This window comes from Podarcis melisellensis (assembly GCF_964234715.1).
Source record: "Podarcis melisellensis genome assembly, chromosome: 11".
Lineage (NCBI taxonomy): Eukaryota > Metazoa > Chordata > Lepidosauria > Squamata > Lacertidae > Podarcis > Podarcis melisellensis.
Window position 1 is genome coordinate 26031412 of NC_138543.1, and position 27569 is coordinate 26058980.

Sequence of the window (27569 nt, forward strand, 5' to 3'; positions counted from 1 at the left end):
GTCCCATTGAATTCAAGTGGGACTTACTCCTAAGTAAGTGTGTATAGGAATGTGTACAATGCTTAAACTGCTTTAAAACTTAGTAGCTTAGAACTTAGTGAAATGTTTAAAAATAGGGCTCATTTATTTTTCATAATTCAAATTTTCTATTGGCTTACTAACTTGGATGATTATATGCTTGTTTTTCTCAAGTCTGAGAACTTGTGTGTATGTCCAGGATGTCATGTACAGTAAGACTACTGGCATAGCATGTATGTTTATTTTGAAAATCTGCCACAATGGTTATATTGAAAATTTGCCACAATTTAGAATGTTACATTTTATATTGAAGGTTTTCTTCTTGGGAAGATTTTGAAGAGGAACATGGGAAAGGAAGGGAATTTGGCTACGCAAGTCTTCACAAAGAACTCGAACCATTTCTACTAAGGAGAGTTAAGAAGGACGTAGAAAAATCTCTTCCTGCCAAGGTTGAACAAATTTTAAGAATGGAGATGAGTGCATTGCAAAAGCAATATTATAAGTAAGTAATTTATTGTGGCTGTCAAAATAATTCACACAGTGAAAAGTGAGCAGGTTTCTTTCATACAGTAAAGAGTTTGCCTGTCTGCCTGCAAGCATTTTTTAAAATTTTCTATTTTCCACAGTTTCATTACTGACAATACGCCTTTTTTTAAAATATCAGGTGGATTTTAACTAGGAATTACAAAGCCTTAAGTAAAGGTTCAAAGGGCAGTACCTCAGGCTTTCTGAATGTCATGATGGAGCTCAAAAAGTGTTGCAATCATTGCTACCTCATTAAACCACCAGATGATAATGAATTCTATATTAAACAGGAGGCCTTACAGGTAAAATTTCATGTCTTTGTAAAACTGCTCTGCATATATTGTTCTGTATATAAAACAAATTAAAATGCAATGATCAGATTACTGGGTTTTTAAATGTTAATTAAATAACCTAGGAATGATTATATCTATTATTATTATTATTATTATTACCACCACAAACGTGGTGCTGCAGCTGAGAATGTTCCCCCTGCTTTCCCACTGCCTCACCTTGTTTCATAGCAATATTCTGAATGCGTAGTGTAGCTTTTTAAATCTAAGAATTCTATGCACAGGAATAGATGTAATTGTGTTAGGCATATTCAGACTTCCTTAAAATTTTGATTTGTGGTTTCTACCTTTGGTTTCTGGTAGTTCCCACAAAATGCATTAACGTTAATGTACAGACATAATCTTCCACGCAGTTGTTGATTTTTTTATGTCTTGTGTTTTCTTTCAAGAATTTAATCCGGAGTAGTGGGAAGCTCATTCTTTTAGACAAGCTGCTGATTCGCTTACGAGAACGTGGCAGCAGAGTGCTTATATTTTCTCAAATGGTGCGGATGCTGGACATCCTTGCTGAATATTTGAAATATCGTCAGTTTCCCTTTCAGGTAAGAGCTTACTATTAAATTATATCACTGTGCACACATTTATTTATTGGCCTCATGCTGTTTACACACTAGCACAGTCTTAGTCTAATTGGTCTTTTTCTCTCCAGAGGCTAGATGGGTCAATAAAAGGAGAACTGAGGAAACAAGCACTGGACCATTTTAATGCAGAAGGTTCTGAGGTAATGTAAAACTTGCCTATTTTGTGTTTTGTTTTATCTTTTAAGGAACGTGTTTTGTTTCTAGCAGCAGAAAAGATTATTTGCCATCTTATAAACAAAAACCTTCATAGTGAAATCCAGGATTTTATGTTAAAAATGGAACTGTAGTACTTTGTTTAAGGTTAGCAGTTTATTTTACAACGTTGTTTGTGTTGGAGACAAATGTTTTGGTACAGTTCTGGTCAGTTTTAGAATAATTGCATTTTTAAGTAGTTTAAAACAATTTTAATGTATACAGTACTTTGAATGTATCAGTTAACTCTCCTGTTAGGTATATTTTTACAGTTTTTGTTTCAGTCTTCCTGTCTCTCTTAATTCCAGGACTTCTGCTTTTTACTGTCTACCAGAGCTGGAGGTCTAGGCATAAACTTGGCATCTGCAGATACTGTTGTTATATTTGATTCTGACTGGAACCCTCAGAATGATCTGCAAGCACAGGCTAGAGCTCATAGGATTGGGCAGAAGAAACAGGTACATACGTTTTGTTTGATTTAGGTACTTGGTTGGGGACAGGAACAAATTATATGAAATCCAGTTTACATATATACGTGTGTTTATCTGTGTTTATTCCCCCCGCTCCCCAAGTGACGTAGTTTGAATGTCTGGGTCATGTTTTATGGATGTGTTAGATTACTTGTCTTTATCAATGTGTGGTTGGTTTGTTTTGGGTGTGTGTGTGTGTGTTACAATTAACTAAAGAATTCAACTTTTTAGTAGAAAGACAACTTTAACGTGCCCAGTTCCCAAAACTAGCAGCCTGACTCCAACAAACACAGTAATAGCATATAAATGTTTATGATAGAGTATATTTAAAAGAGTGCAAGTACACTTCGTATACCTTGGCTGCTGTCCACCAGCAGTGAACTGTGTGTGCTCCCATCTCCACAGAGACAGAGGAGCTGTTATCCCCATAAACCATGCACAAAGTTTTCAGGCTAGCCATGGAATTCTGAAGATGTTCCACCACTGTGATCAGCCTGACATCTCCTTGCATCTGTGCAGTGATGATTCACAAAAGGGGAAGGTGCTGATAGCAAGGCCATAGGAAACTAGATTTGGGTTTCACAGCAGCAACAGCGCTCACATATGAAATTTTATCTATTTATTGACCACCCTTCACCCTAAGATGCCAGGGCAGATTGCAACACTAAAACACAATATGAACACTAGTTTAAAACAACTTAGAATCACAAAAATAAGGTGGATCCTAAAAATATATACCTCAAATGTAAAAGCCAGGGTTATAAGCTGCACCTTCAGTGTTCACCAGAAGCTGTACATTGAAGGTGCCAGATACACCTCTGTGGGGAGGGAATTCTACAACTTAGGCGCTGCCACAGAGAATATCCTCTCCTGGGCCACTACCCTCTGTGTTGTTAGAGCAGAAATGGATTCTCACTTGCATGAGGGCTTGCATGGTTTCTTGTTGTAGAATTGCAGCCTCTGGAGGTAGAAACATGTCTCGTTAGAATATACTGCTCATTCAAATACCTCTAAAAGACTGTCACATAATTGCTCCAAGCACATTACACATTTAAGAGGAGTTAAAAATATGGATGCCATTTTAAATTTAATATATAGTCGTACCTTGGAAGTCGAACGGAATCCATTCCGGAAGTCTACAGTGGTGCCTCGCAAGACGAAAATAATCTGTTCTGCGAGTCCCTTCGTCTAGCGGTTTTTTCGTCTTGCGAAGCAACCCTATTAGCGGATTAGCGTTATTAGCGGTTTAGCGGCTATTAAAGGCTTAGCAGCTTAGCGGCTAAAAGGCTATTAGCGGCTTAGAAAAAGGGAGAAAAAAGTGAAAAAAATCGCAAGACTCACAAGACGTTTTCGTCTTGCGAAGCAAGCCCATAGGGGAATTTGTCTTGCGAAGCGCATCAAAAAACGGAAAACCCTTTCGTCTAACGGGTTTTTTGTCTTGTGAGGCATTCGTCTTGCGGGGCACCACTGTATTTAATTTTCGAAACGCTTGAAAACCAAGGCATGGCTTCCGATTCGTTTCCTATTGCACAGGCACGCCAGAAACAATAGCGGAAGCTGCACCGGACGTTCAGCTTCCAAAAAACGTTCGGAAACCGGAACACTCATTTCCAGTTTTTGATCATTCGGGAGCCAGAACATTCGACTCCCAAGGCATTCGGGAGTTTTATTTGTGACTAAAACTTCACATTATTTCCTATTACTTTAGTGATTCCCGTAAATCTTTATTTTTTATTTGGTTGTTCACAGGTAAACATTTATCGGCTAGTCACTAAAGGATCTGTAGAGGAAGATATCCTGGAAAGAGCTAAGAAGAAAATGGTTTTAGATCACCTTGTCATTCAGAGAATGGACACTACAGGAAAGACTGTGCTGCACACGGGTTCTGCACCTTCTAGGTATACTTTTGGGGATGAACTGTAAGCATATCTAACAGACAACTTCCCAAAAATGTGCAGATAATCCTTCACAGTGTTAAGGGAGTTATGTTGACTTGTCCAAGGTTACAAAACTTGCCAATTATCTTCTTTCTCTCAGAATGTCAGGGCTAAATCTCCTGGCTCCTGAAGCTAACAGATAGGCATCACCTGAGATATCACTTGCTTTCCCATCATGCAGTCCTTTCTGCCCTTCTCAGATGATAGAAGATGGCTTCAGACTGATTCCTTCCTCCCTTATTAGAGCAACGGTTCCAAAGGAGCCAAACTGAATTGACCCAGAACTTCTGAAAAATATAATAATGGAAAGATAAACATGGGGGAGGATTGAAGAAAGGAGGGCAGTAACCAAAGGAAGAGAATCCCTCTGCCTGACATTTCCCTATGGCTGTGGATTATGGTGACCTAAGAAGCTTAAGGAACCAAGACACAATTCTAGGAGAAACTCTGAATTTATGTTATTGATTGAATGTGTCAGCTCATTGTCTGTGGGCATCTAGTATCTTAGACACACACATTTTTGTGCCTTGTGCTGAGTAAAAGAGTAACATGTTTCCTTTATTTTTAGCTCTACTCCTTTTAACAAAGAGGAGCTGTCAGCTATTTTAAAGTTTGGTGCTGAGGAACTTTTTAAGGAACTGGAAGGTGAAGAACAGGAGCCACAAGTAAGGTTAACATCCTAGCATTTGATTTTCTGGTCTATTCAAATCAACATTCCACCGGTAAGATTTTATTTTTATTTTTTTTCAGGAAATGGACATAGATGAAATCTTGAAGAGGGCTGAAACACGGGAAAATGAAACTGGCCCATTAAGTGTCGGAGATGAATTGCTTTCCCAGTTTAAGGTACTGTACTTTTTCATTCCATAATTATGTTAAGTAAAAATTATTAAAAGCAACTCCATTTTAGAAATGCTTTCTGTTAAAAGCTCCAAGTTTTTCCTTGGGAAACAGTTTTTCAAAAGCTGTTTAGAAGAATGTAGTCACCTCTGTCCCTTTTTAAACACTTGAATGTTGAGATTTGTTTAATTTTTTTAAAGCTCGCTAAGAACTTTTGTGCCTCTTCCCTGTATGCAGACCCATAAAGGGGGAGGCAGGTACACTTGCCTCGGAAAGCTAAACTGGGAAGGGCCCCCCACCAGGGACCAGCTGATTTTTTGTTCAAGTTTATAACTTTATTCTAGCAAAACTCCTGCCCTTGGCCTCAGACAAACTCTGCACGGTCCTACCTGTATGTACTCCAGAGAGAAAAGAGGAAAGCTTATTACTGTTGTTAGAAACTTCCTTGAGTTTCTGGAGAGGTATAGTGTGTATAAATAAATATATAATCATCTGAAACTGTGGCTGCTATCCTGTGAACATACTTGAGATTAAGTATTTGGACTCGCTGGAACTTAACTTCCACATTAGCATGCATAAGATTGGTCTGTAAGTTAGCAAGCCCTCAGTAACTTTATGCTAGGGCCTCGTAACACAGACAAACAGAAAAGATGACTGAAACGCCTTTGGGGAAGAGTGCACAAAGGATAGGATCCCGGATTAATCATGCTTAGAGTTGACCCAATGAAGTCATGATGCTCAGGTTAGCCCTGTTTGTTGTATTTGGAGTGTGTGTGTATGCATTTGTAATTACTTTTATCAAAACCACCATTTTAACAGGTGGCAAATTTCTCCAATATGGATGAAGATGACATTGAACTGGAGCCTGAACAAAATTCAAGGAACTGGGAAGAAATCATTCCAGAGGTCCATAGGAGAAGATTAGAAGAAGAGGAAAGGCAAAAGGAACTGGAAGAAATTTATATGTTACCCAGAATGAGAAACTGTGCAAAACAGGTAAAGATTACTTTTGAGAGATTTTCCTTCCCATTGAGTTTTGTGTTAGAGCAAATTGCACTTGAAATGTTGAAATTTGCTTTGGCTTCACAAATGAAACACCTAAATTTTGCACTTTCTTTTTAATAAAAAATACAGATCAGCTTCAACGGAAGCGAAGGCAGACGTTGTAGAAACAGAAGGTATTCTGGATCAGATAGTGACTCCATCTCGGAAAGAAAACGACCCAAAAAACGTGGAAGACCACGGACTATTCCACGGGAAAACATTAAAGGATTTAGTGATGCAGAGATTCGGCGGTAAGAAATAGGGAAGGGGGAAGATCTACAAGGGGAAAGTAATAGGAAAATTCTCCATTGGAAGCTTGAAATGCTTATATGTTACATGTCTTAAAAATCACGCTTCCTTTTCAATTACTTTGATAAATACTGTTTCACACATTACATTACATTAAGCTATTAAATTGAGAGTACATGTTTGTTTAAATTCAAATAGAGTGGTTACATTTACAGAATTTTGGGTTTATATTGCAGTACCTTCATCTTCCCCACCCCATTTAAAGTTCTACAAGCCATTTTAGAAAGAAAATAAAATTATTTCCTTTTGCTTGGATTGCCAAATAGTATGGATTTTGGATTGAAATAAATTAATATTCATATCTATAATGGTAATTCAGTATAATTCAGGTTGTAATCCAGCATCTCTTTCTCTCTGCATGGCATCTGATAGTGTATGGAAATATTTAAGTATCTATTTTGACAGATTAGACACTTTACTGTAGTAAACATGAATCTGGTTACTTTAATAATTTAAAATGTATTCTTACTCTCCATTGCCATATTTTGACAACCTAAAAAATCAGTTTTGAAGTGACTTTGGTCTCAATCCCATACCCACAAAAGGCTCAGTGGAACCTACATCTGAGTAAATGGATATAGGATCGTGACACTTTTTGTATTTGTAGAATATAGTACAAATTTTTAAAAATAATTTTGAAACTTAGCTTTGTATTTACACATTATATTCTCTCATAAAGATTCTTTATGGGCATGCTAACTTCAGTAGAATATCCTGTATAGGTTGTCTTTATTCACTGAAGTTACCAAATATTTTCCCTTCTTAACTTTACCTAGTGTATTTTTCTTGCATGCATATTTTACTGGTTTATTTTGAAAAAGATACGATATAAGGACCACGTAATTAACATACCGCTTTTTGTTTTTACAAAAAAGGTTTATCAAGAGTTACAAGAAATTTGGGGGACCTCTTGAAAGGTAAGCTTGCCTACCTAGCAGCTGGGAACTTTTAAAATTATAATGAAGTATTCCTGCACTGCATTTTTTAAAAGGCAAAAACAGCTTTGAAGTTTCGGTGATCATTCATTGAAATGGTGATTGATAGATTTTTCCAATGCAAATATGATTGTAGGTAGTAAAATCCATTTATTCATGGGAAAGTATAACTATTAATACTGCTCCTTGCATGTTCAAGGAGCACAAATAAGGTGGTTTTGCTATTTTTTGGGGAGTCAGTAAACTGAGTGGTGCAGTTCAAACAAACAAAACATAGCTTAGTGCAAACCTTGCCTCAAACCATGGCATCTTCTTTCTGCTTCGCCCCCCATGATAAATCAGGAAATCTATTTCTTGGTTTGAAGTTGGCTGGAGACCCTGGCTTGTTCTGAGCTTGGTGACCATAGTTGCCATGTTTGGACATAACAGGAGACTTGCACTCCAAAGATGTAAGAGGCAGCAAGCAAAGTCAGAAGCATAATTCACACCTGAGGTGTTCAGTAACGTGATATTTTTCTAACACAGAGAGAGCAGGTGTGTGTTTTAGAAGGAGAGAAAAATTGTCATAAAAGCTAATTTACATTACTCACTTAGCAAGGGACTATGTCTAATCAAACCCTCTTTCTCTGAAATTAGCAGCGGGCTCCTACTGGGTGTGTTAGAAGCTTGGGGTGGGAGGATCTTGAGGGGAGATCAGCTGCTGCCAGAACAATGAATAAGGAATTTACTGGTGCAGTATGCTGAGTGACCAAATAACAAGTGTGTCTTGTTAGAGCACCTGGGGAGGCTAGGGTAGAACAGGTATTTTTTAAAAAATAAAACAATATGCATCCATTGCCTGCTGTGACTACCAGGCTATTGGGGAGGGTTGACGTCTTGAATTTCCTCATTAAGAAGGTTGTATAAATACTGTATCTAGCATTAATGCATATTCTGTTTTTCATTTATCACATACTGATACGAGAGCTATGATACTTCTGCTCTGTTGCAGGTTAGATGCCATAGCAAGAGATGCTGAATTAGTCGATAAATCTGAGACAGACCTCAGACGGCTTGGAGAGCTGGTACATAATGGATGTATCAAGGCTTTAAAGGACATCTCTTCTGGACAAGAAAGAGCAGGTACAGCTTCCAGGGGGCGGAGGGAGAGATTGCTTACAACCCATGCCAAGAGCTAAAGAAGTGAGCTCCTGTGACACTTCTTTTTCTGCCCACACAAGCAGTCCCAACCTTCCTTGGCCATGTTCCTGAGTGGACAAACACAGCCTGTGAACAGAGATAAGGGATTGGCAGTAGTTCCCATGATTGTTCTGGTGTTTCTTCCTAGCTCCAAACCAGCTATACTCATAACTGTACAAATAAATAAAATTTCCAGTAGCACCTTAGAGACCAACTAAGTTTGTTCTGGGTATAAGCTTTTGTGTGTATGTTCTGGGTATAAGCTTTTGTGTGTAAGCTTATTCAGATGCATGCAGGAGAGAGCAGGAGATGGGATGCAGAGCCCTCCATTAACTGCCTAGAGACCAGCTCCTTCTGTTCCCGAACTGTTTCCAAATCAGCCTGTTTTCATAAGCACTTTAAAAACTGGAGCCTGGTCTTGCTTCCCCACCCCCCAATCTCTCCCCCCATTCCTTTTTCATTTTCTGTTGTGTCTGTTTAGATCAGTGGTTTTCAACCAGTGTGCCATGGCACCATGGGGTACCTTGAATGATGGTTAGGGGTGCCACTGACAACACTGACCTTTGTCCCTCTTCACTTCCCTTCCTCCTCTGATGCCCTCTCGAATCTCTGCCTCCCAAAGGCTTGCACAGCTGTTCGTTGCTGCAGCGGCTGCCCAGCGGTCTCCCAAGGAGAGGGGATAGGAGGCTGAGGGAACGCTCCACAAGGGAAGGTGTTCAAAAAAAGGGTGACAGGCTGCCAGCTCTGCAGATGAGGGGTAACATAACTGGGCTCCTGGGCCCCACAGGGGTGCCACAGAAAGAATGTAGTTGGTCAAGGTTGAAAACCTCTGGTGTAGATTATAAACCTCACGACAGTAACTTGCTTGTTTTTTAAACTGCTCTGGGTGCCTTTTTGGCTGAAGGACAAAAGCTGGATGTTACCAATTAATGGATTAAGTTATGTTGTGAGAAGATTTACATAGATGTGTGAAGTATAAGTGAGGCCATATTCTTCACTTGACCTGAAACTGTTAGTCCATGTCAGCAGCACTCCTGGTTGCTTTTTTTTCCTATCTGGCACATTGTTGGTTCATGCCCTTGAAGCACATTTGTATTGATTACCTCTTCCTTCTAGTGACCTCCTGTTGTTCCTTCACATTTTGGAATAGAGATGCATAAAACTGATCTAATGTTTACCTGTTTTATATTCTTGTTTGAAAGGGGGTAGACTTGGAAAAGTTAAAGGCCCAACGTTCCGAATATCGGGAGTGCAGGTAAATGCAAAACTAGTCATCTCTCATGAAGAAGAGCTGGAACCATTACACAAATCCATTCCTTCCGATCCAGAGGAAAGGAAGAGGTTTGTTACATTTGTTTTATTTTGATGGGGGGGGGGTGTATGTTGCTAGGGAGTTCTGACCACATCATTGTTCAGGAGTCTGAATATCTCCATTCACATAACAGCACCCTTTGCTTTTGCCACAGCTGATCTAGCTTCTTTCCTGTTCTAGCCACTCTTATGCACAGATCGGAGGAGTGAGACCTATGAAGAGCAGAGCAAGTGTCGAATAGTGGTTAGAGTGCCTGACTGTTCAGGAACTCATGGCCTATTTGGTAGAGCCCCCTTTCTGATACTAGCATTGTTGCAACTTACCTGGGAGGGGGTTGGGCAGAGGCGTGGCGAGGTCAAGGCTATGCAGATGGACCAACAGAGTCAGTATGGCACTCTCACCAGTGTGCCTTCATAGTTTTGTCACTACGTTTCTCCCCCCCCCCCCAGCCCTTCCAGGTAATTTGCAGCAGTACCAGGGGGTAGCACCATGGCTTGCCCCACACATGGGTCACTATTGCTCATAGCACTGATGTAAAAATAAAATGAGAGGGAACCATAAAATGAGAGGGAACTCTTTAGAGGAAGAGTGCCATTAAACTTCTGTTTCTCCTTCCTTTTTAATGATTATATTGTATCTAGCTGCCCGTAGAGGTAATACAAATAGCTTGTGAACTTACTGTTTTTCATTTAGATACACCGTTCCTTGTCATACTAAGGCTGCTCATTTCGATATAGAATGGGGCAGGGAAGATGACTCTAATCTTCTAATAGGCATCTATGAATATGGATATGGTAGCTGGGAAATGATCAAAATGGACCCAGATCTCAACTTGACACACAAGGTAAGTCCTGCCGTCTGTCTGAACATAATGTTATTCAGGAGATCAAAAATTGCTGGCTGAATGGTTACGGTGGTAGCCAAGTGGACTGTATTCTGATTTGAGACATTTAGATGAGCCTGACTGTTGTATCTCATTTCTCACACTCTGCATTCCCACTTTAGTCTTTTATATTTTTAGTTTTCCCATGGTATCCCTGGGAAATTTTACAGAGGGCTTCCTTTGTTACTGGTTCATTATTTTTGTCTTAACTTTCTAATGGACAGGATGAAAGCCAACAAATTGAAGCTCCGTCTAGATAAGATTGCGGCACTTATTGGGCGGTTCCCTAGACAGTGTGGGTGGGAGGTTGCCTGCTCTTGATGGGGTTACACGCCTTCTGAAGCTTGAGGGTAATTCTGGATCCATTGCTGTTGCTTGAGGCTCATGTGGCCTTTTCAGCTAATGACCCAGCAGTACCCCTATCTGGACAGGGATAACCTAACTTCTGTTATCAATGCTCTGGTAACTTCTAGGATAGATTACTTCAATGCATTATATGTGGGGCTGCCTCTGAACATGGTTCAGAAACTTTAGCTTGTACAGAATTCGGCAGCCAGATTGCTCACCAGGGCAAGACAGTTTGGTATATTAGCATGATCCTGGGTCAACTGCACTGGCTGCCAATTAGCTTCCAGTGCTGGAAAGTCTTAAATGGCTCGGGACTGCAGTACCTTAAGAACCCCCTCTCTCCATATGAACTGACCCACCCTGCGATCATCAGCTGAGGCTGTTCTTTGTGTGCCTCCTTCATGAGAGGTGCACAGGGTGGCAACATGAGAACAGGCCTTTTCTGCGGTGGCTCCCTGTTTGTGGAATGCTCTCCTTAGGGAGCCTTGCCTGGCACCTTCATTAGATATCTTTAGGGATGAGGTGAAAACCAGGGCTTTTAAGAACTCTTGTGTTCCATTTTTGGTAAGAAAAAGAAAGTTGTGCTGAAAGAATCTAGATTCAGACAGCTTTTCCCAGGTTAGTGAATCTTATCCATCAAGCTGATAAAACTCTCTGTACTTGGGGAAAAAAAAACATCTTAAATTGCCCTTTCAGATTCTACCAGATGATCCAGATAAGAAACCCCAAGCCAAACAGTTGCAGACCCGTGCAGACTACCTCATAAAATTACTCAGTAAGGATCTTGCAAGGAAGGAAGCACAAAGACTATCTGGGGCGGTAAGTTATTTTCTGTGTGTTACCTTTTTAAGTGCACCTACTTGAACTTGAATAAATATCTAACATGGCACTTTTCTGATATTCAGGGAGGCTCAAAAAGAAGGAAAATGAGAACTAAGAAGAGTAAGACCATAAAAGCAGCAAAAATTAAGGAGGAGACAAAGAGTGATACATCACCACCACCTTCAGATAAGTCTGAGGAAGAAGAAGAGGAAGATAGTAAGGTGAATATCTAGAAGTTTGAATTTTTGCAAAGAGTAGTAATTTTTAAGCGTTAGATTTATTTGTTCGATTGGCCATTTTGAAGTTTTATCACTCAGATAGCCCCCATATTTCAGCCAGGGGGCTGTATTGGAGAAAATAGTGCTTTTCCTCAGACCACAACAAATTCAGATGACATTTCATCTCGTGACTTCACCCCTCTGGTGAACTAGGTCTCTTGACTTGAACCACTAGCAGCTGAAATATGGCCAGAGTATAATTGATTGGGCAAATAACAGACAACTTGCACCTTGCATGGGAATTAGGTTCCAGGGATTGAGCATACAGCTAAAACCACGCATAGCCAGAACAACCCCAGAACCCCACCCCACCTTTCTGGAGCCAAGTGGGCCTTGCCTCCCACATGAGACAGAGAGTTTCTAGGCTCTGCCTGTCTTCTTACCCAGCTCTGGGAGGCTCCTATGAGAGACCGACAGTAAGTGGAACAAACTGAACATTGAATTTAAATTGGAAGTGGGTGCACCAGTCTGCTGAAGTTCTCTTTTCCATCTACCTCTGCTCCATTGAATGTGTAGGTGAAAAAGGAGCAGCTGTGGCAAACAAAAGTTTGGCAATAGAACTGAATGGAGGGATATGTCACCAAAAGAAGTGGCCAAGTACTAAATGATTCTAATATTTATATCTGAACTTCTTAAATCAGTAGTACATGCGTGTATGTTCCAGGATGAAATGGCTGCAGTAAAACATCCAAGCAAAAAGATAAAAGCAGAAAAAGAGAATGAAGAAAAATCTGATGCAGATATTGTCCTGAAGAAGGAGGCTGACGACAAAAGAGAGGCCAAGGAAAACAAGAGGGAGCTGAAAAGGGAGAGAAAAGAAAAAGAGGACAAAAAAGAATTAAGGGAAAAAGATGCAAAAGAGAAGAAGGAAAGTAAAGCAAAAGAGTACATGCAGAGAGAGAAAGAAGTAAAAGAAGAGAAGGTAATTAAGTCGGAGCCATATTAGACCACCTTGTGCCCATAATAAGCATGCTGTGTTTTTAGTTCCTCTCCTGCAGGGGTGGGGTATGAAGGGGAGGTAGGCCTGATGCAGAAATCAGAACCAGGTGGAACTTCCTTGCTCTCCTGTATACTTCACATGGATTGTGACTAAGCTCTCAAAAGGAAGGGAAAAGCCTTGTATGCTTCATTTTGCTTTCTAGTAACATCATTGTGTACCCAGTCTAGATATGTTATATGTGAAATGCTGCTTTACCTTAATGTACATCACTCTGCTTCAATGGTGGTTTTTGTTTTTTTCGCAATCAAGCAGTATATGATTTTTTTCAATGAAGTGAATATTTAGCACATCACTTCAGAAATTTTCAATCTCTTAATTTCTAGATGAATGAGTCCAAATCTGAAAGCAAAGACAAAAGCAAGAAATCTCCTTCGGCAGACACTCCTGTTCATATAACAGCAAGTAGTGAGCCAGTTCCTATATCTGAAGAATCTGAAGAACTGGATCAGAAGACATTCAGTATTGTAAGACTTCTTCATAATATTTTGTCATTTGGTCATACTAATTGGCATGAGGCATGTGATTCACTGTTAGCAGAAAAAGCGTTCATTAGGTCGTCGGTTAAATATGGCTCTTGAAAGATGATGGCTACCCAATTTGTACTCTGCAAACTGTTTTTAAAAAGTTTTAAACCATGCTTTATATGTTCATATAGATTATTAAGTTTGATGCTCCATATAAAATTTAAATATTATTTTATTTGTACCCCGCCCATCCATCTGGTTTGCCCCAACCACTCTGGGCAGCTTCCAACAAATACAAAAGCATAATAAAACATCAAACATTAAAAACTTCCCTATACAGGGCTGACTTCTGATGTTTTCTAAAAGTTGTATATTTATCTCCTTAAGCTCTGATGGGAGGGCAGTCCACAGGGTGGGTGCCACTACCAGAAGGCTAAATTGGTGATAAATTGCATTTTCTTAGAAAACGCAGTAAAAGCAAGAGTGGTGGGCAGAATCTTTATGTTATAGATGTCTAGTGTCTATAAATGTCACGTTATGTTGATAGAATGTCAGATCTCTGAATATTTCTTTATTTTTACAGTGTAAAGAAAGAATGAGGCCTGTCAAAGCAGCACTGAAACAGCTGGATAGACCAGAGAAAGGTCTTTCAGAAAGGGAACAACTAGAACATACCAGACAGTGTCTTATCAAAATTGGAGATCATATTACGGAGTGTCTAAAAGAATACACAAATCCTGAACAAATAAAGCAGTGGCGAAAGTAAGTAATCTCTGGGGAAGGAAAAATCTGTCTTCTAAGTGCCCCTGTTAGCACCTATGGGCAAAACCTCTATTTTGCAAAAAATGTATTTCCCAACCTGTGGAAAAGCACTTGGAGGTGTTATCATGAGAGAGAGAGAGGTTACTTAAGCTTTTGCCAGCCGTTTCTTTGATCAGAACCAGCCACTTCTCTCTGTTATGAGGTGAAAAGCAGCCTTTGTAATTACGATGGTGGAGGTGGCGAAAGAGTGTCAGAGCCTGTCATGGAGATTCCTAATAGCATCTTCAATTTACAAATTAATGAAACCTATTGAGAAGGTTCAGCATGGGTTCATACATCTGAAATTCCTGCAGTTACTGGAGAGAAGAGATCCAGAAAAAGAGTCTTCTGAAAACGCTTATGTGTACAGATGCCCCATTTGTACATAAGGTTCAACTATTCAGTTTTTATGGGTGTACTAGAAAAGCAGTATGGTTTGCTGCCTAGCTAGGTTTTTTAATGCCTAGGCACTTTCTTTTTAATTGCCTACTCTTTATGGCCACATGGAGGGGAAAGTAATAAATATGGATTGAAGAAAATTTGTTCAGCCCATTTACAGTTTGCAAGATGACAGCTGAATTATATTTTAATTTAAAGTTGTGTGAACCAACAGAGCTACATAGCTGCTATATCATAGTGCAGTCTGTATACTAACCACTAGATGGAGGCTCAATTCTATTATATCTCTGACTAGCTTGAGGTATACTTTGCTGTGCAGATTTATATATGTGTAACTATTTCAGAGTTACTTATAAAATTATTTTTTGTTTTTAATATGATGCAATTCACTTCATAATAGTAAAAGCAATAACAGTGATAGTGCCGTACAAGTAAAATAATGTACTGTAGAACCGGGAACGTGACGTGCTAATGATCTTTTAGAAAACTAAACCACTTTTTCTCTTCCATTCTAGAAACCTGTGGATTTTTGTTTCAAAGTTTACAGAATTTGATGCCAGAAAGCTACACAAATTGTACAAACATGCAATTAAAAAACGCCAAGAAACACAGGTATTAATAGACTGCCAAGTAGTACAGAATAAATAAGCTTTTACCTGTTTTATTCTAACATTGGTATTAGTACTTCATGCAAATGAGACATATTTGGAACTATTATTTCAGTTTAATTTGGTAATTAAAAATTTCCTTATTTTTTCCCCCAGCAACACAATGACCAGAATATCAGCAGCAGTGTGAATACACATTTGATTAGAAATCCAGGTAAGAACCTCAGTGTTGGGGTGCTTAATTTTATACAGTAAACAAATAGTTCCCGTTCTAGACAGTAGGTTCGATGTAGAGTAAATTGCATGAATGGACCTGCTAGAAACTGACTTCCTCACTCCTCACCCCAGCAGCTCTCCAAGCCACCCCACCCAAAGAATTGGGGACTGGAGGGGGGAAGGACTGAGGGGAAAGGAGTAGTCCCTGAAAGACAGGCGTGTTCTCTGAATGAAACCTTGGGGGCTGTGAGAGCTGCCTAAACATGCATATGTGTATGTGAGTGAAGCAGGGACGCGGGTGGCACTGTGGGTTAAACCACAGAGACTAGGACTTGCTGATCAGAAGGTTGGCAGTTCGAATCCCTATGACGGGGTGAGCTCCCGTTGCTCGGTCCCTGCTCCTGCCAACCTAGCAGTTCGAAAGCACGTCAAAGTGCAAGTAGATAAATAGGTACCGCTCCGGCGGGAAGGTAAACGCCATTTCCGTGTGCTGCTTTGGTTCGCCGGAAGTGGCTTAGTCATGCTGGCCACATGACCCGGAAGCTGTACGCCGGCTCCCTCGGCCAGTAAAGCGAGATGAGCGCCGCAACCCCAGAGTCGGGTCCCTTTGCCTTTACCTATGTGAGTGAAGCTAGCATCATATCAATGTGTAGCGATGTACTGCTATCTCAGGCGGCATGTATAAATTATTTGTTTGAGCAACAAGTCTTGAGATTAGCCTGCAATTTACTCAGATCATTAAAATGCATGGAAATTGGTAGTTCTCATTTCGGTTTATTACAACCAGCCATGAGAACATTAGGAATTGGTGAGACTTCTTTACAACTAAGGGTGTTAAGGATCAGGCTGCAAGTTTCAGTGCTTTTGAATCAGGCATAAAATGTGTGGGAAAAGCAAAAGCCTTCTGTTTAAATGTTATCAAATGGATTATTTAAATACATTTCTTTAGTTCTTCACTTTTTCCGCCCATTTGCTGATCTCGAAAACATTCAGCTGGTAATTTATGTTGCCTATTTACAGCTAAACAAACCTCTGTACTTTCATTTAAGCAGATGTGGAACGCCTAAAAGAGAACACGAATCATGACGATAGTAGCAGAGACAGTTATTCCTCTGACAGACACTTATCACAATATCACGATCATCACAAAGACAGACTTCATGGAGATACCTACAAGAAAAGTGACTCTAGGAAAAGGCCTTATTCCAGCTTCAGCAATGGAAAAGATCATAGAGATTGGGATCACTATAAACAGGATAGCAGGTGAGTTTGTGACAGCCATCCACAGAACCCTGTTTTCCCAACTACTTCTCAATTCTTGTGCAATATTTCTCACCAACGAGATGCTTAGGACTTTTTGCTCAGAAACTGTTGGCTGTGTGTAGGGCAAAAACATGCATGATGATAATACATGTCTGAACGCACTGCTATTTTTGGTTTTATATTTGGGGAAAGGGGTGGCCAGGAGTGTGATAGGGCTGCAGTTTGTTGGTGTGCAAACCCCACAACTGATGCAGTTAGCATTTTAAAAGATCAGCAGGTTAGATGCAAAGATCTGTTTCGTGCAAGGGCCCCTAAACTGGTCCACAAGCTTCAATTCAGGCGATCTGTGGCATGTCTGTAAAAATACGAATAAAAGTCATACATAGCACATTACAATTTCAGCAACAGGCAGATATAAAATTAAGAGGTCCGTCGGCTCCCATAGCAGTTTTCAAGTGGTCCATGCAGGGGAAAGTTTAATGTCACCTGTAGTTTGGTTCAGTTGCATTGCTAAGAGAGAAAAGTGATGCAATGCTATGCTGTGCTATCCTGTCCACCTCTCAGAGCACACCGGGATGCTAGAATCGGTTGGTTTTTCCCCCTTAGTTTTCAGGAATCTTTTATTGTTTTGCTCTTAGAAGAAGAAGAAGTGTGTGTGTGTGTGTGTGTGTGTGTGTGTGTGTGTGTGTGTGTGTGTGTTTAAAAAATCCTGTTACGTTTCTGCAAGGCCTATTCTTTTAAGATAGCTTCTACTAGTATTTATTTTGTGTTTCAGATACTACAGTGATGGAAAGCACAGAAAGCTAGATGACCATAGGAACAGAGATCACAGGTCCAGTCTGGAAGGAAGCTTAAAAGACAGTCGGTCACACTCCGATCATCGGATACACTTAGACCATCGATCCAGTTCAGACTACAGCCATCATAAATCTTCGAGGGACTATAGGTATCACTCGGACTGGCAAATGGACCACAGAGCTTCCAGCAGCGGTCCTAGGTCACCATTAGATCAGAGAGCTTATGACTCCAGATCTCCCTTAGGACACAGATCTCCTTTTGAACATTCATCAGATCACAAAAGTACACCGGAACATATGTGGAGTAGCCGGAAGACATAGCAAAGACTAACATTTCCTGGACTTTTTTTTTTTTGCCATACACAATAAACTAACACAGCAATTGCCTTACATGACTTGAAAGACATGGACCGTATGTGCTATGAGTAGCAGTATTGTTACTACTTTCCAGTATGCTAGGTCTATTATCCCAACAGAAGAGAAAATATTTTTGTATTTAAAGTTTTAATGCTGCACTGTGCTACAAATGTTGTAGCGCATTTTTTTAAAGAAAATATGTTTACTTTTTACAGGGACCTCAACACTGCCCCACTCAGACTGGATCTTAATCTGAACTCGTCCTCATCAAAGTGGTTTTATTCTGAACACAATTTAAATTATGTTTTTAGATGAGCATTTACATGTTGACCTGTGATCATATTTCAGGAAAGAATCAAGAGGTTGTTGTTGTTTTTTAAAAAATAAAGATTCAAGGACTCTGTTCACTTTCCAAAGCTACTTGTTTACATTGTACACTGCGACCACCTTGCCGCTTTTTCATCACAAGCTTGAATATTTAAATTCTGTACCTATAATTGTAAAATAGCCACATGTTCCCCAGTTTGATCAGTTGTAATGCCCTTTTACAAAATGGCTGTAAATTATTGTAAATTAATTAAATGAGCTTCTCCTCCCCCCTCCCCCAGACATTTCCGTTCAGACTTGGCCTACCTTCCTCAAATGTGAAAAAGTATTAATTTCTAAAATAAAATATCTGATGCGGAGTCATTGTTCAGACTAAAACTGAGAAAAAGTAACCTCTTTACCATAGCTATATAATAAGATATTTTACTTAAATTATTGATTAGCCTTTTAAAAACTAAAATTCTGCTTCTTTGATGTTGTAGTGTGAGAACTTCGAGTGATGCTTGGATTTTGTTTTTATAACATAAACAAGTCTCACTAAGTGAGTATGGATTTGAAGATTGCACATGCATAGTCATTTCAATAAATTTTCATCAGTGTTTAAACACTGGCCATCACAATTTCAATTAGTTTGAGATAATTCATTTTAGCAAGACTAAGCAGTACATAGTTACTTTAGATTTCTATTTCTGCTGTTCCCTAAGGACTGAGATTGACAACTTGTTCAGTACCAAAATGCAACTTCGAAATGTATCCTGAATCAGAGGACCCCTGGCTAATGTTTTTACTTTACCCTCAGTGCCAATTTATAAATATGCTCTGGTTCGATACAGCAATTTTACTGGTTGGTACAGTACTGACTATATTCATACTACTTAAATTAATATTTAAAAACATATGTAGTCACCATAGATGCTTACCGTTATGGAGCAGGCACGTTCCAGAATTAACTGGTTGAATCAACAATGTTAGTTTAATCCATGGTACTTCTGTACTGGAGCAAGGAGGAGACTACAACCCAGATGTTTCACTACTCTGCTATAAATATGGAGATTCAAGCAAAGGGGGCAGGTGGTCCCCCGCTTCTAATTCTGGAAGACAGTGGCCAAGTCCTGGCAGATGAGTATTGTAAGTTTTGTTCTAGACAGCTTGTGTTTACATCCTTGCTGAATTCTGAATATACTGAATAGTCTCGGGCCCTTTCAAGTTCATGCTTGTGAAATGGGAGTAAGAGCGACACTGGAAGCTCATGTAGTTTGAGAAATGCTGTATGAAGGGTTTAGCAGGGGTGCCGTGCCAACTATATAGTGAATATAAAATGACACACCATTCTGAGTAGTCCCTGTGTTTTAATGCACATGGAGTATGTATGCAGCAAACTGGATTCAGAATGTTCTGTCAAGCTACTGAAGAGGGTTTGGCTTCTCCTGTAGGTGCATTTTAATTTAACTGCCGATTTAGTGAGAGAGTAGCCTCAGCCACTGCTGATGAGATGGATGGAATTTCTTGAGTGCTTAAAACCTGAAAATATTTCTCATTAGCTGAGACGTAATTGGCAAATTTTGCTTTATTCAGACTCGCAATTCCTACGGTTTGGATTCACAGGTTCTTGCAAGCCACTGTTTTTCACTGACCTGCAGTTTGATGAGCTATGATTGTGTTGGCAAGAGTTGAACTTTGGTAAATTCAGCACAGATTCAGCAACGTGAGCGACTGCGGGGGGACTGGGATATCGAAATGATTTATCCAAGTGAAACCAAGAACAAAGAGAAGCTGCGAAGAAAAGCATAAAACCGACTGAGGTGTGTGATTTTGAAGTCAATTTTATCTATACAACTTGTCCACCTTGAATGGAGAGGACAGGTTGTTTGGGGAGTTCACTGAAGCCGAACAGCTACACAAGGAATTGGCTGCAGGAGGGTTTGTCAGATGGTACCAAGAATTCTCCATCTCGGGAGAATGGATGAAACGAGCCCAGGCTAACTTGCTTGTAGTGTCCCAAGCAGAACAGCAGGTGGCAGTAGTGATATGGCAGTTAAGCTATGGCTTGCCATCTTTGAAATGCTTTCTGCCAGCTCTTTGCATTTTTTTAATCACCTGGGGAAGAGCATTTTATTTGCCTAAACCTTTAAAGACCTCCCCCCCCCTTTCTATTTGCTTTCATAATTTTGTTGATTTTAAATTCTTACGTTGCTCTAGGAATCCGAGCTGAAAAGCTGGTTGTTATGATTTGGCAACAATGCAAACTTTGGATGGTAGCGCTATGTGATTATTGCAAAGTGAAATTGGAGATTCCCCAGGAGATCTTGCGATCTGTAAGAATATGAAGGGATCCAGTGTTCTTGCTGAGCGGAATGCTGTTGAACAGAGTCAAAAACAAGAAGAGTCGCAGATGTGTTCAAGCATGCATTACATCGAATTATAAATGGAGTTTAGGGAAATGATCTGAATTGCTACAAATGTTTTAGAAGCAAAGGTGATAAAAGTGAGTAACGGCATTGTTCTCTCCTTTCCGGTTGCAAGCGACAATGCTGTGGAACCCAAATCCTATGTCTGTCTGAGATGCAGTAGTCCTGTTTGCCACTGGGCTTTTGAACCCAGGCAATCCTCATATATAAGGCAGTGGGGATTGTATAATAATAATAATAATAATTTTTTTCTATTTATACCCCGCCCTCCCCAGCCAAGGCCGGGCTCAGAGCGGCTTACAAGCAATAATAAAAACAAGATGAATGATTACAACTTAAAAACAAAAATAAAATACAACATTAAAATAATGGAACATTAAAATATTGAAATGTAGCCTCATTGCAGGAGAAGGAAAAGAAAAAAAAGAAAGAGAGGGAGGGAATCAAATTGGCTCGCCACATTATCAGGATTTTCTGGTGCTTCACCATGACTTCAGAATTAGTGACTGAACCTAGTCCCGGCAGAGGCAACTGGTATGAGCAGGCCTGGATTAAACCGAACGTGTCAAAAATCGTGTTACAGTGGCACCTTGGGTCAAGTACTTAATTCGTTCCGGAGGTCCGTTCTTAACCTGAAACTGTTTTTAACCTGAAGCACCACTTTAGCTAATGGGGCCTCCCACTGCCGCCGCGGCGCAATTTCTGTTCTCATCCTGAGGTAAAGTTCTTAACCCGAGGTACTATTTCTGGGTTAGCGGAGTCTGTGACCCGAAGTGTATGTAACCTGACGTACCACTGTACATTACGTTGAGCATACATTCATGTTTACTGTTGTCCAGGGATACAGCAAAAGAGCCTGCTGGGATCAGGCCGATGGCCCATCTAGTTCAAGCATCTTCTCACAGTGGCCAACCAGATCCCTGTGGGAATCCAGTAAGGAATCTGCTCGTCACCTAATGCGGGGCGGGGAGCTAAATCTTACTCGGGTCAAGCAGTCCAACGAGAGCATGGGGAAAGCCCGAATCACAGGTTTTCTTGTCTCGATCCCAATGAGTTGTGGCAAAAAGAACCATGTTCTCTCCGCAATTCTCTGCACATTTAGAGGCCTTCCGTAGACCTAGCTGAAGCAGTCTAAAGGTAAAGCTCATTTTGTCCTTAGCGCAAACAAACAATGAGTTATTGTCAATGAACAATCACATAAAGAGGTTGTGTGGTGCCACTGCCCTTTCATTTCAACCATTCTTTGCAGTATAGTATGTGCAAGGTAACAGCCTTGTTTCAAGCAACTTTATAATAACGACAAAAAAAAGTTTTGCTGAGAAAGGCGGACTCTAAAGGTGGAACCAAAAAATACAACGAAGTGATTCCATGTTTAAAGAATGACTTGGAACCATGAAAAATAAAACACAATTATGGTATATATATATATTTTTAAAAAAGCAATTTATGTACTGTTGAGGATGAGTTGTAATTCTTACAGATGCCTGCAGTAACTTTTTTACTTTAGTATGCTGGCCTTTATAGCATAAGACATTGAAATCCTATGAAGGAGAAGGGGATGTAGCTCACTGATGGAGTCCTTTGCATGGGAAGGATCTGTTCAATTCTCCACTTCTCCAGGTAGGGCTGAGGAAAGATCCCTGTGTGAGACCCTGAACAGTCACTGCCAGGTAATGTCAACAAAACTGAGCCAGAATCACTAATGGCCTGATTCTATATAACAGAGATTCCTACATGTTCAGTAGTGAATCACATTGGAAAGCTGGCTGCTACTGGGAAAGAGGGACGCGGGTGGTGCTGAGGTCTAAACCACTGAGCCTCTTGGAAGGTTGGTGGTTCGAATCCCCGTGACGGGGTGAGCTCCCATTGCTCTGTCCCAGCTGCTGCCAACCTAGCAGTTTGAAAGCACACCAGTGCAAGTAGATAAATAGGTACCGCTGCGGTGGGAAGGTAAACGGCGTTTTGGTGCACTCTGGTTTCCATCATGGTGTTCCGATGCGCCAGAAGTGGTTTAGTCATGCTGGCCACATGACCTGGAAAGCTGTCTATGGACAAACGGCGGCTCCCTTGGCCTGAAAGTGAGATGAGTGCAGCAACCCCACAGTCCCCTTTGAGTGGACATAACCCTCCATGGGTCCTTTACCTTTTACCTTACTGGGAAAGGCCATAGTGCAGCAGCAGAGAACACTTGAACAAAAAACAGGTCCAAATCCCTGGGATCACAAGACCCATTGAGATCCTGTGCCAATGTAGACAGTGCGGAACAAAACTGCCCTATGCCTTGGCTCAGGATAAGGCTGCATTCCATCTTCTTAACACGCAGGAGGGCGGAAGATGCCCTGGCACAATGGAGCTGGCACTAGAAAAAACCCTTGTAGCCCAGCTGCATCACACAGACCTTATGAGCATTACCCATTGTCTCGCGTGTCATATGCTGGCGTCCACCAGGGGTCAGTAAAACCACATTACAAACATTCCACAACATGGTATGTAGCTTTATTCTATCATAATAATTTAAAAGTATTTGTACACGGTATGGTCACTTTGTTTTTCTTTGTTTTTACACAAATGTATACTTATTCGTATATCCATGAACCACATCTAAAAGGGGCTTTGCAAAGACTGGGCACATTGTGGGTTCTCTTTCTTTCTTTCTTTCTTTCTTTCTTTCTTTCTTTCTTTCTAGCATAAAAATAAGTTTGAAGCCTTCAGGGAGAGAGAGACAGCCAGCCGTTTGGAGTGTCTGTGAAAACTAGTGTTCCTTCTAAGCGCAAGCTGTCCCCAGACACCACTCGCTCGCTTCAAACTATCCATATGTTTGGCATTAACCAAAGCTCTCTTGACTGTGATGGACTTCAAGAGCCAACATGTGCAAATAACATTTTCTCAAGAAATCCCACAGCAGGAACAAGAAAGAAAGAAAAGAGAAGAAAAACCCCACACACTCCAGGTTCTAACATTTCTGAAATATTACTTATCTCTGGACTTTATGATTTAGATATTAGTGTACATAGATACTCGCGGGGCTTGGGAACACAGGAAATTAGCTAGCACACAGCTGCTCTTTACGATGGGCTCACACAGCAGTTACACCTCTAAGCTTGTCTATCGGGCTTCTTCCACAAATACCTTTCCACTTGGCACACAAAAAAACGGGAAAATCCAACTATTCTAAGACCATCAACGCTGCTCTCCAGACAAGATTCGGGGGAAGGGGGGGGGGAGGTTTTGCTTCAAATTCTGTGCTGCCCTAAGCAACAACAACAAAAAAGGACGGCTTTACACAAAATTGCCATTTTAAAACCATTCTGGCAGCGGGGAAAAGAGGACTAAGCGGCAAATGCAGCGCTAAACTCCCGAGCGCCAGCCCAATTCATTTACACAGTGGCCAGCATTTTCACCTCGCTTAGGAACTTTTCCGAAAGCATTTCCAACTTTCCCCACAATTATAAAAAAAGGACGAAACATTATTCTCCCAAAACTGATCAGGATTCCCACGAAGGGAACCAATATTATGAAGCTTTTGTTTGGCTTTATTTCAGTACTTCTTACTTCCTGAACTGGTCCTGCAATGCAGGCCAATATAATTATGGCCACATTTTAGATTTGAGGCAAATCTAAAAAGGAGCATCTTGTCAAGGGAGGCAGTAGGTTCACAGCTCATTCTGCTGAACAAATGGCATTTAGCCCCGTCCCAACAAGGCAATCCACACCTGTATCCCCTAGTCTAACCCAACATGGCTCCCTCCCAGTGTTGCTGACTACAACTCTCATCCCTTTGTCGTTGCCATCTGTGTTTCAGATTGAGGAAATCTGGCCCTGAGACAAGTGGCCCAGGACCCCAAAAGCCAAAGAAACAGGTGGATGGAGCCACAGGTCGTTGTCAGGTTGCACCTCTGGGTACTCCAGTTAAAATGGCCTGGGCAAAATTCTTCATGTTCATCTAGGACCAGGTTCTTTTGCCAAAAATTATCCAGAAGCAAAAATTGTCAGGAGTTCAGAAGTTTGTTTCTTTTGAAAAAAGTATTTCAAGAAGTTTCAGCTAAGCCCTAGCTCCGTACCTTCCTTTACTTAGCAATTTCAGCTACCCCTCTGCTCACTAAATCTGGAATGAGGTTGGCACTTTGATGCTATGCGAGTTTTGCTACCCGCCTAGATGCCAACCTAGAGCTCAAAGATTCCCCCAAGTGTCCCAGTGGGCTTTCCTAGGTAAAAAGGGAGAGGGGGCAAGTACTCTTAGCTTCCTCACCCCCAGGATGGTCAAGAGAGCAGAGGGGGGAGGGAAAACATGGCTCAGTTGGCAGAGAGCCTTTTGAAAAAGAGCTGGGTGTAGGTCCAACTGCAGCTGCAATAAGCCACAGGGTCCTCTAGCAAAACACAGGAGTGGGAATTGAGCCTCTAAACATGAAATGTGTATATGATTGCCTGCACCGTATTAAAGGAATGATCTTTGGGCACCTCAAAAACTTAACACGACGTACACTTTCATAGCTGCACCCCGAGACAGAAAAGCTGCGGTTCTCCAGTTGTTGTTGCAATGTCATCTGCTTCTGCCAGCATGGCCGATGTCAGGAATGGTGGGAGTTAGAATCCAGACACGTTTAAGGTGGACTGTGGCTTCATGGGTTACCGCTTGCAGCACCAATCTGGTAAAATCAGTCAGATCTTTAAAGGTGCCTCAATGTTCTCTTTCGGTGTCTGACTTTTGTAACAGAAGAAGCTACTGCAGTTTAGCAAGTTGCAAACAAAAAACTAGATCTGGGAATGACGACCAGGCAACCTCTGAGCAAATGCTTCTGTTGCCTTAGGCTGCTCAGGCTCCAAATGTAAAATATAGGCTGGCACAGCAAGCTTTTTGGACCAAACTGTGGGGGTTCCCTTGTTTGCTCCTTTTTTAGACAAATACCTAAGTCAGAATTCTAAAAGGTTTATCTCCAAAGCTTTGGGGGTTTTTTATAGTTGTTGCAAAAAACTTATTTAGGTAGGCTGAGGGTTCCTACATTTAGGGGGGGGCAAGGAGGAGAGAGGGAAATCAGACATGATTAACCCAGTGAGACCTACCACTATCATAGGGAACACACTTAATACAAACCACTTGAAGATATCCATATAATCGATATATATTAAGAGACCAAGCCCCAAAAACCTCGGCGAGTTTTGGGTTTCACACGCGTACGTTTGGGAAGGAGACAGAGACACCGTTTTCTACGTTCGTGCCCTTCATGACCCGAGGCGAGAAATGCATTTTGCACTTAGCGAGTCAATACCCGAGCACAAAATACCACCTCCCCATTACACACGAGAAAGCAGTCCTCGGGAGAAGGGGGCGGGAATCATCTGCATCAGGAATGATGCAGCAAGGGGCAGTTCCAATTGTGAGGATCAAGATCAAATGACCTTTTTGTTCTTGTGGAACACAGGCTGGCTACTGGCCCAGGGTCCAAAAGGAAGCATTAGCTCATCCCAGACCTGCACCTATCTTCCCCCCTCCAGCCAACTTCTTGGGTTTGCCTCAAAAGGCGAAGTAGAGAGAGGAGGGGGAAAGGACCGCAGAAGCTCGTGAGTTCAGCTAGGTAATACTTAGAGGGAGCACTGGGTATGATATATGTACACGTGGCTAAATGCTTTACATATTACCTAGATACACATAAATATATAAAAAATAAAGTGCTTTCTATCGGGTCCTGATGAAAGGACATTATAAAACATTTCACCAACTGCAAAGCAAAAAATTATTACAATCAAAAAAAAGAATATTACATCCAACATACATGAGGAAAGAGAAACTAACACAATATGTACAATCCGCTGGGCGTCCCAGGAGGAGGGGGTGGGAAAGGCGGAAGCATCCCTTCATATACATGGTATATACATATATAATCTTTAAGTCAATATATTATGACAATATATATTTTTAAACCTTTGTTCTCGGGGATGAGGGAACCCAACACAACCCTACAAAAACACAACAAGCATCAAGCACACGAGTCCAAGACTAAGACACAAAAGCTGCTGCCCTTGGCCTGCCGCCCCATTGTCGGGGAAAATGTGCCACCGCTCCTTCCTGGGGTGCAGAGCCTCGACGTCTTGCAAGGCACTGTGGGCAGCTGCCGTGAAGTTGGCATCGCCGGTGGTCAGCAAATCGAACACGCAAGAGTAAAAATAGATGTCCTTCAGAAGCATCTTCTCGTGGCATTTGGCCGTGGCGCTCTCCAAGGTGTACACGGACCGGGTCTGGCTGGAAGCGCCCGGAGGGAGGAGCTGCCCCATCACGGGCAAAGGGAGGTGCCCGCTGTCGTCGATTCGCTCGCTGGAGGGGCAGCCGTTCACACAGAGCTGTAGGTCTTGGCTCTCTTCATAAGCCATGGCAAGCTCTTCTGGCATGCGAATGGCGAGTGTTAGGTAGCGGCCCAGCTGGCGCACAAAGACCGTGGTCCCAATGTACCGGGCGTGCATCTCCACATACTTGCCGCTCACTCGCTCCACGATGTGCAAGCTCTTGGTGTCGCCGTCGCCACCACTGGTCGTGCCGTCGACAAAGGCGGCAGGCAAATCGTCGGTCACGGCCTGGTACACTTTCTGATCTGTGCAGTCTTGGTAAGATTTGAAGATGATGGTGATCTGCGGAAGGGAAGCCAAGAAGAGCAGAATTAGAGCAGGGAATGACACAACACACCTCTCGGCTACGTGCAGCTGTTTAAATTCCACTCAAAAAGACTCCATTCGCTGCCGGGCACCAAATTCAATACCCACTAGGATGCTACCATTAGCACAGTCCAATTATCAGCATGCAACATTTGATGAAACAGAAACCAACCTTTGCCCCAAAGTAGTCTTGGAGCATCACAAAATGGTGTATCTGAATTGTATGTCACGGTGCAAACCAGCGTTTCTCAAACTTGGGTC

The 27569-nt window shown here is 41.3% G+C and overlaps 2 protein-coding genes and 1 long non-coding RNA gene across 7 annotated transcripts in view; 1 reads left to right on the plus strand and 2 right to left on the minus strand.

The window, feature by feature from the left end:
* Positions 1-18614, plus strand: part of CHD1 (chromodomain helicase DNA binding protein 1) — a 47033-nt gene extending 28419 nt beyond the window's left edge. The window contains exons 15-37 of one of the 2 annotated variants that reach the window (XM_081930359.1): positions 332-520; positions 683-845; positions 1283-1435; positions 1543-1614; positions 1975-2124; positions 3886-4034; positions 4642-4738; positions 4824-4919; positions 5733-5909; positions 6048-6208; positions 7142-7183; positions 8193-8323; positions 9583-9721; positions 10386-10536; positions 11620-11742; positions 11829-11966; positions 12688-12945; positions 13347-13487; positions 14071-14249; positions 15203-15299; positions 15455-15509; positions 16564-16774; positions 17550-18614. In XM_081930359.1, the coding sequence (XP_081786485.1) occupies positions 332-520; positions 683-845; positions 1283-1435; positions 1543-1614; positions 1975-2124; positions 3886-4034; positions 4642-4738; positions 4824-4919; positions 5733-5909; positions 6048-6208; positions 7142-7183; positions 8193-8323; positions 9583-9721; positions 10386-10536; positions 11620-11742; positions 11829-11966; positions 12688-12945; positions 13347-13487; positions 14071-14249; positions 15203-15299; positions 15455-15509; positions 16564-16774; positions 17550-17892 (3415 nt within the window). In that variant the 3' untranslated portion in view covers positions 17893-18614. Of the gene's footprint in view, positions 1-331; positions 521-682; positions 846-1282; positions 1436-1542; positions 1615-1974; positions 2125-3885; positions 4035-4641; positions 4739-4823; positions 4920-5732; positions 5910-6047; positions 6209-7141; positions 7184-8192; positions 8324-9582; positions 9722-10385; positions 10537-11619; positions 11743-11828; positions 11967-12687; positions 12946-13346; positions 13488-14070; positions 14250-15202; positions 15300-15451; positions 15510-16563; positions 16775-17549 lie in introns of both variants that reach the window. The other variant, XM_081930358.1, reaches the window with a different exon arrangement.
* Positions 1-27569, minus strand: part of LOC309380730 — a 745666-nt gene that overhangs the window by 438830 nt on the left and 279267 nt on the right. The gene's annotated exons all lie outside the window — the stretch shown is intronic.
* RGMB (repulsive guidance molecule BMP co-receptor b) overlaps positions 23138-27569 on the minus strand; it is a 43131-nt gene continuing 38699 nt past the window's right edge. For all 4 annotated transcript variants that reach the window (XM_081930666.1, XM_081930668.1, XM_081930669.1 and 1 more), the window contains one exon: positions 23138-27284. In XM_081930666.1, coding sequence (XP_081786792.1) covers positions 26619-27284 — 666 coding nt within the window. In that variant the 3' untranslated portion in view covers positions 23138-26618. The remainder of the gene's footprint in view (positions 27285-27569) is intronic.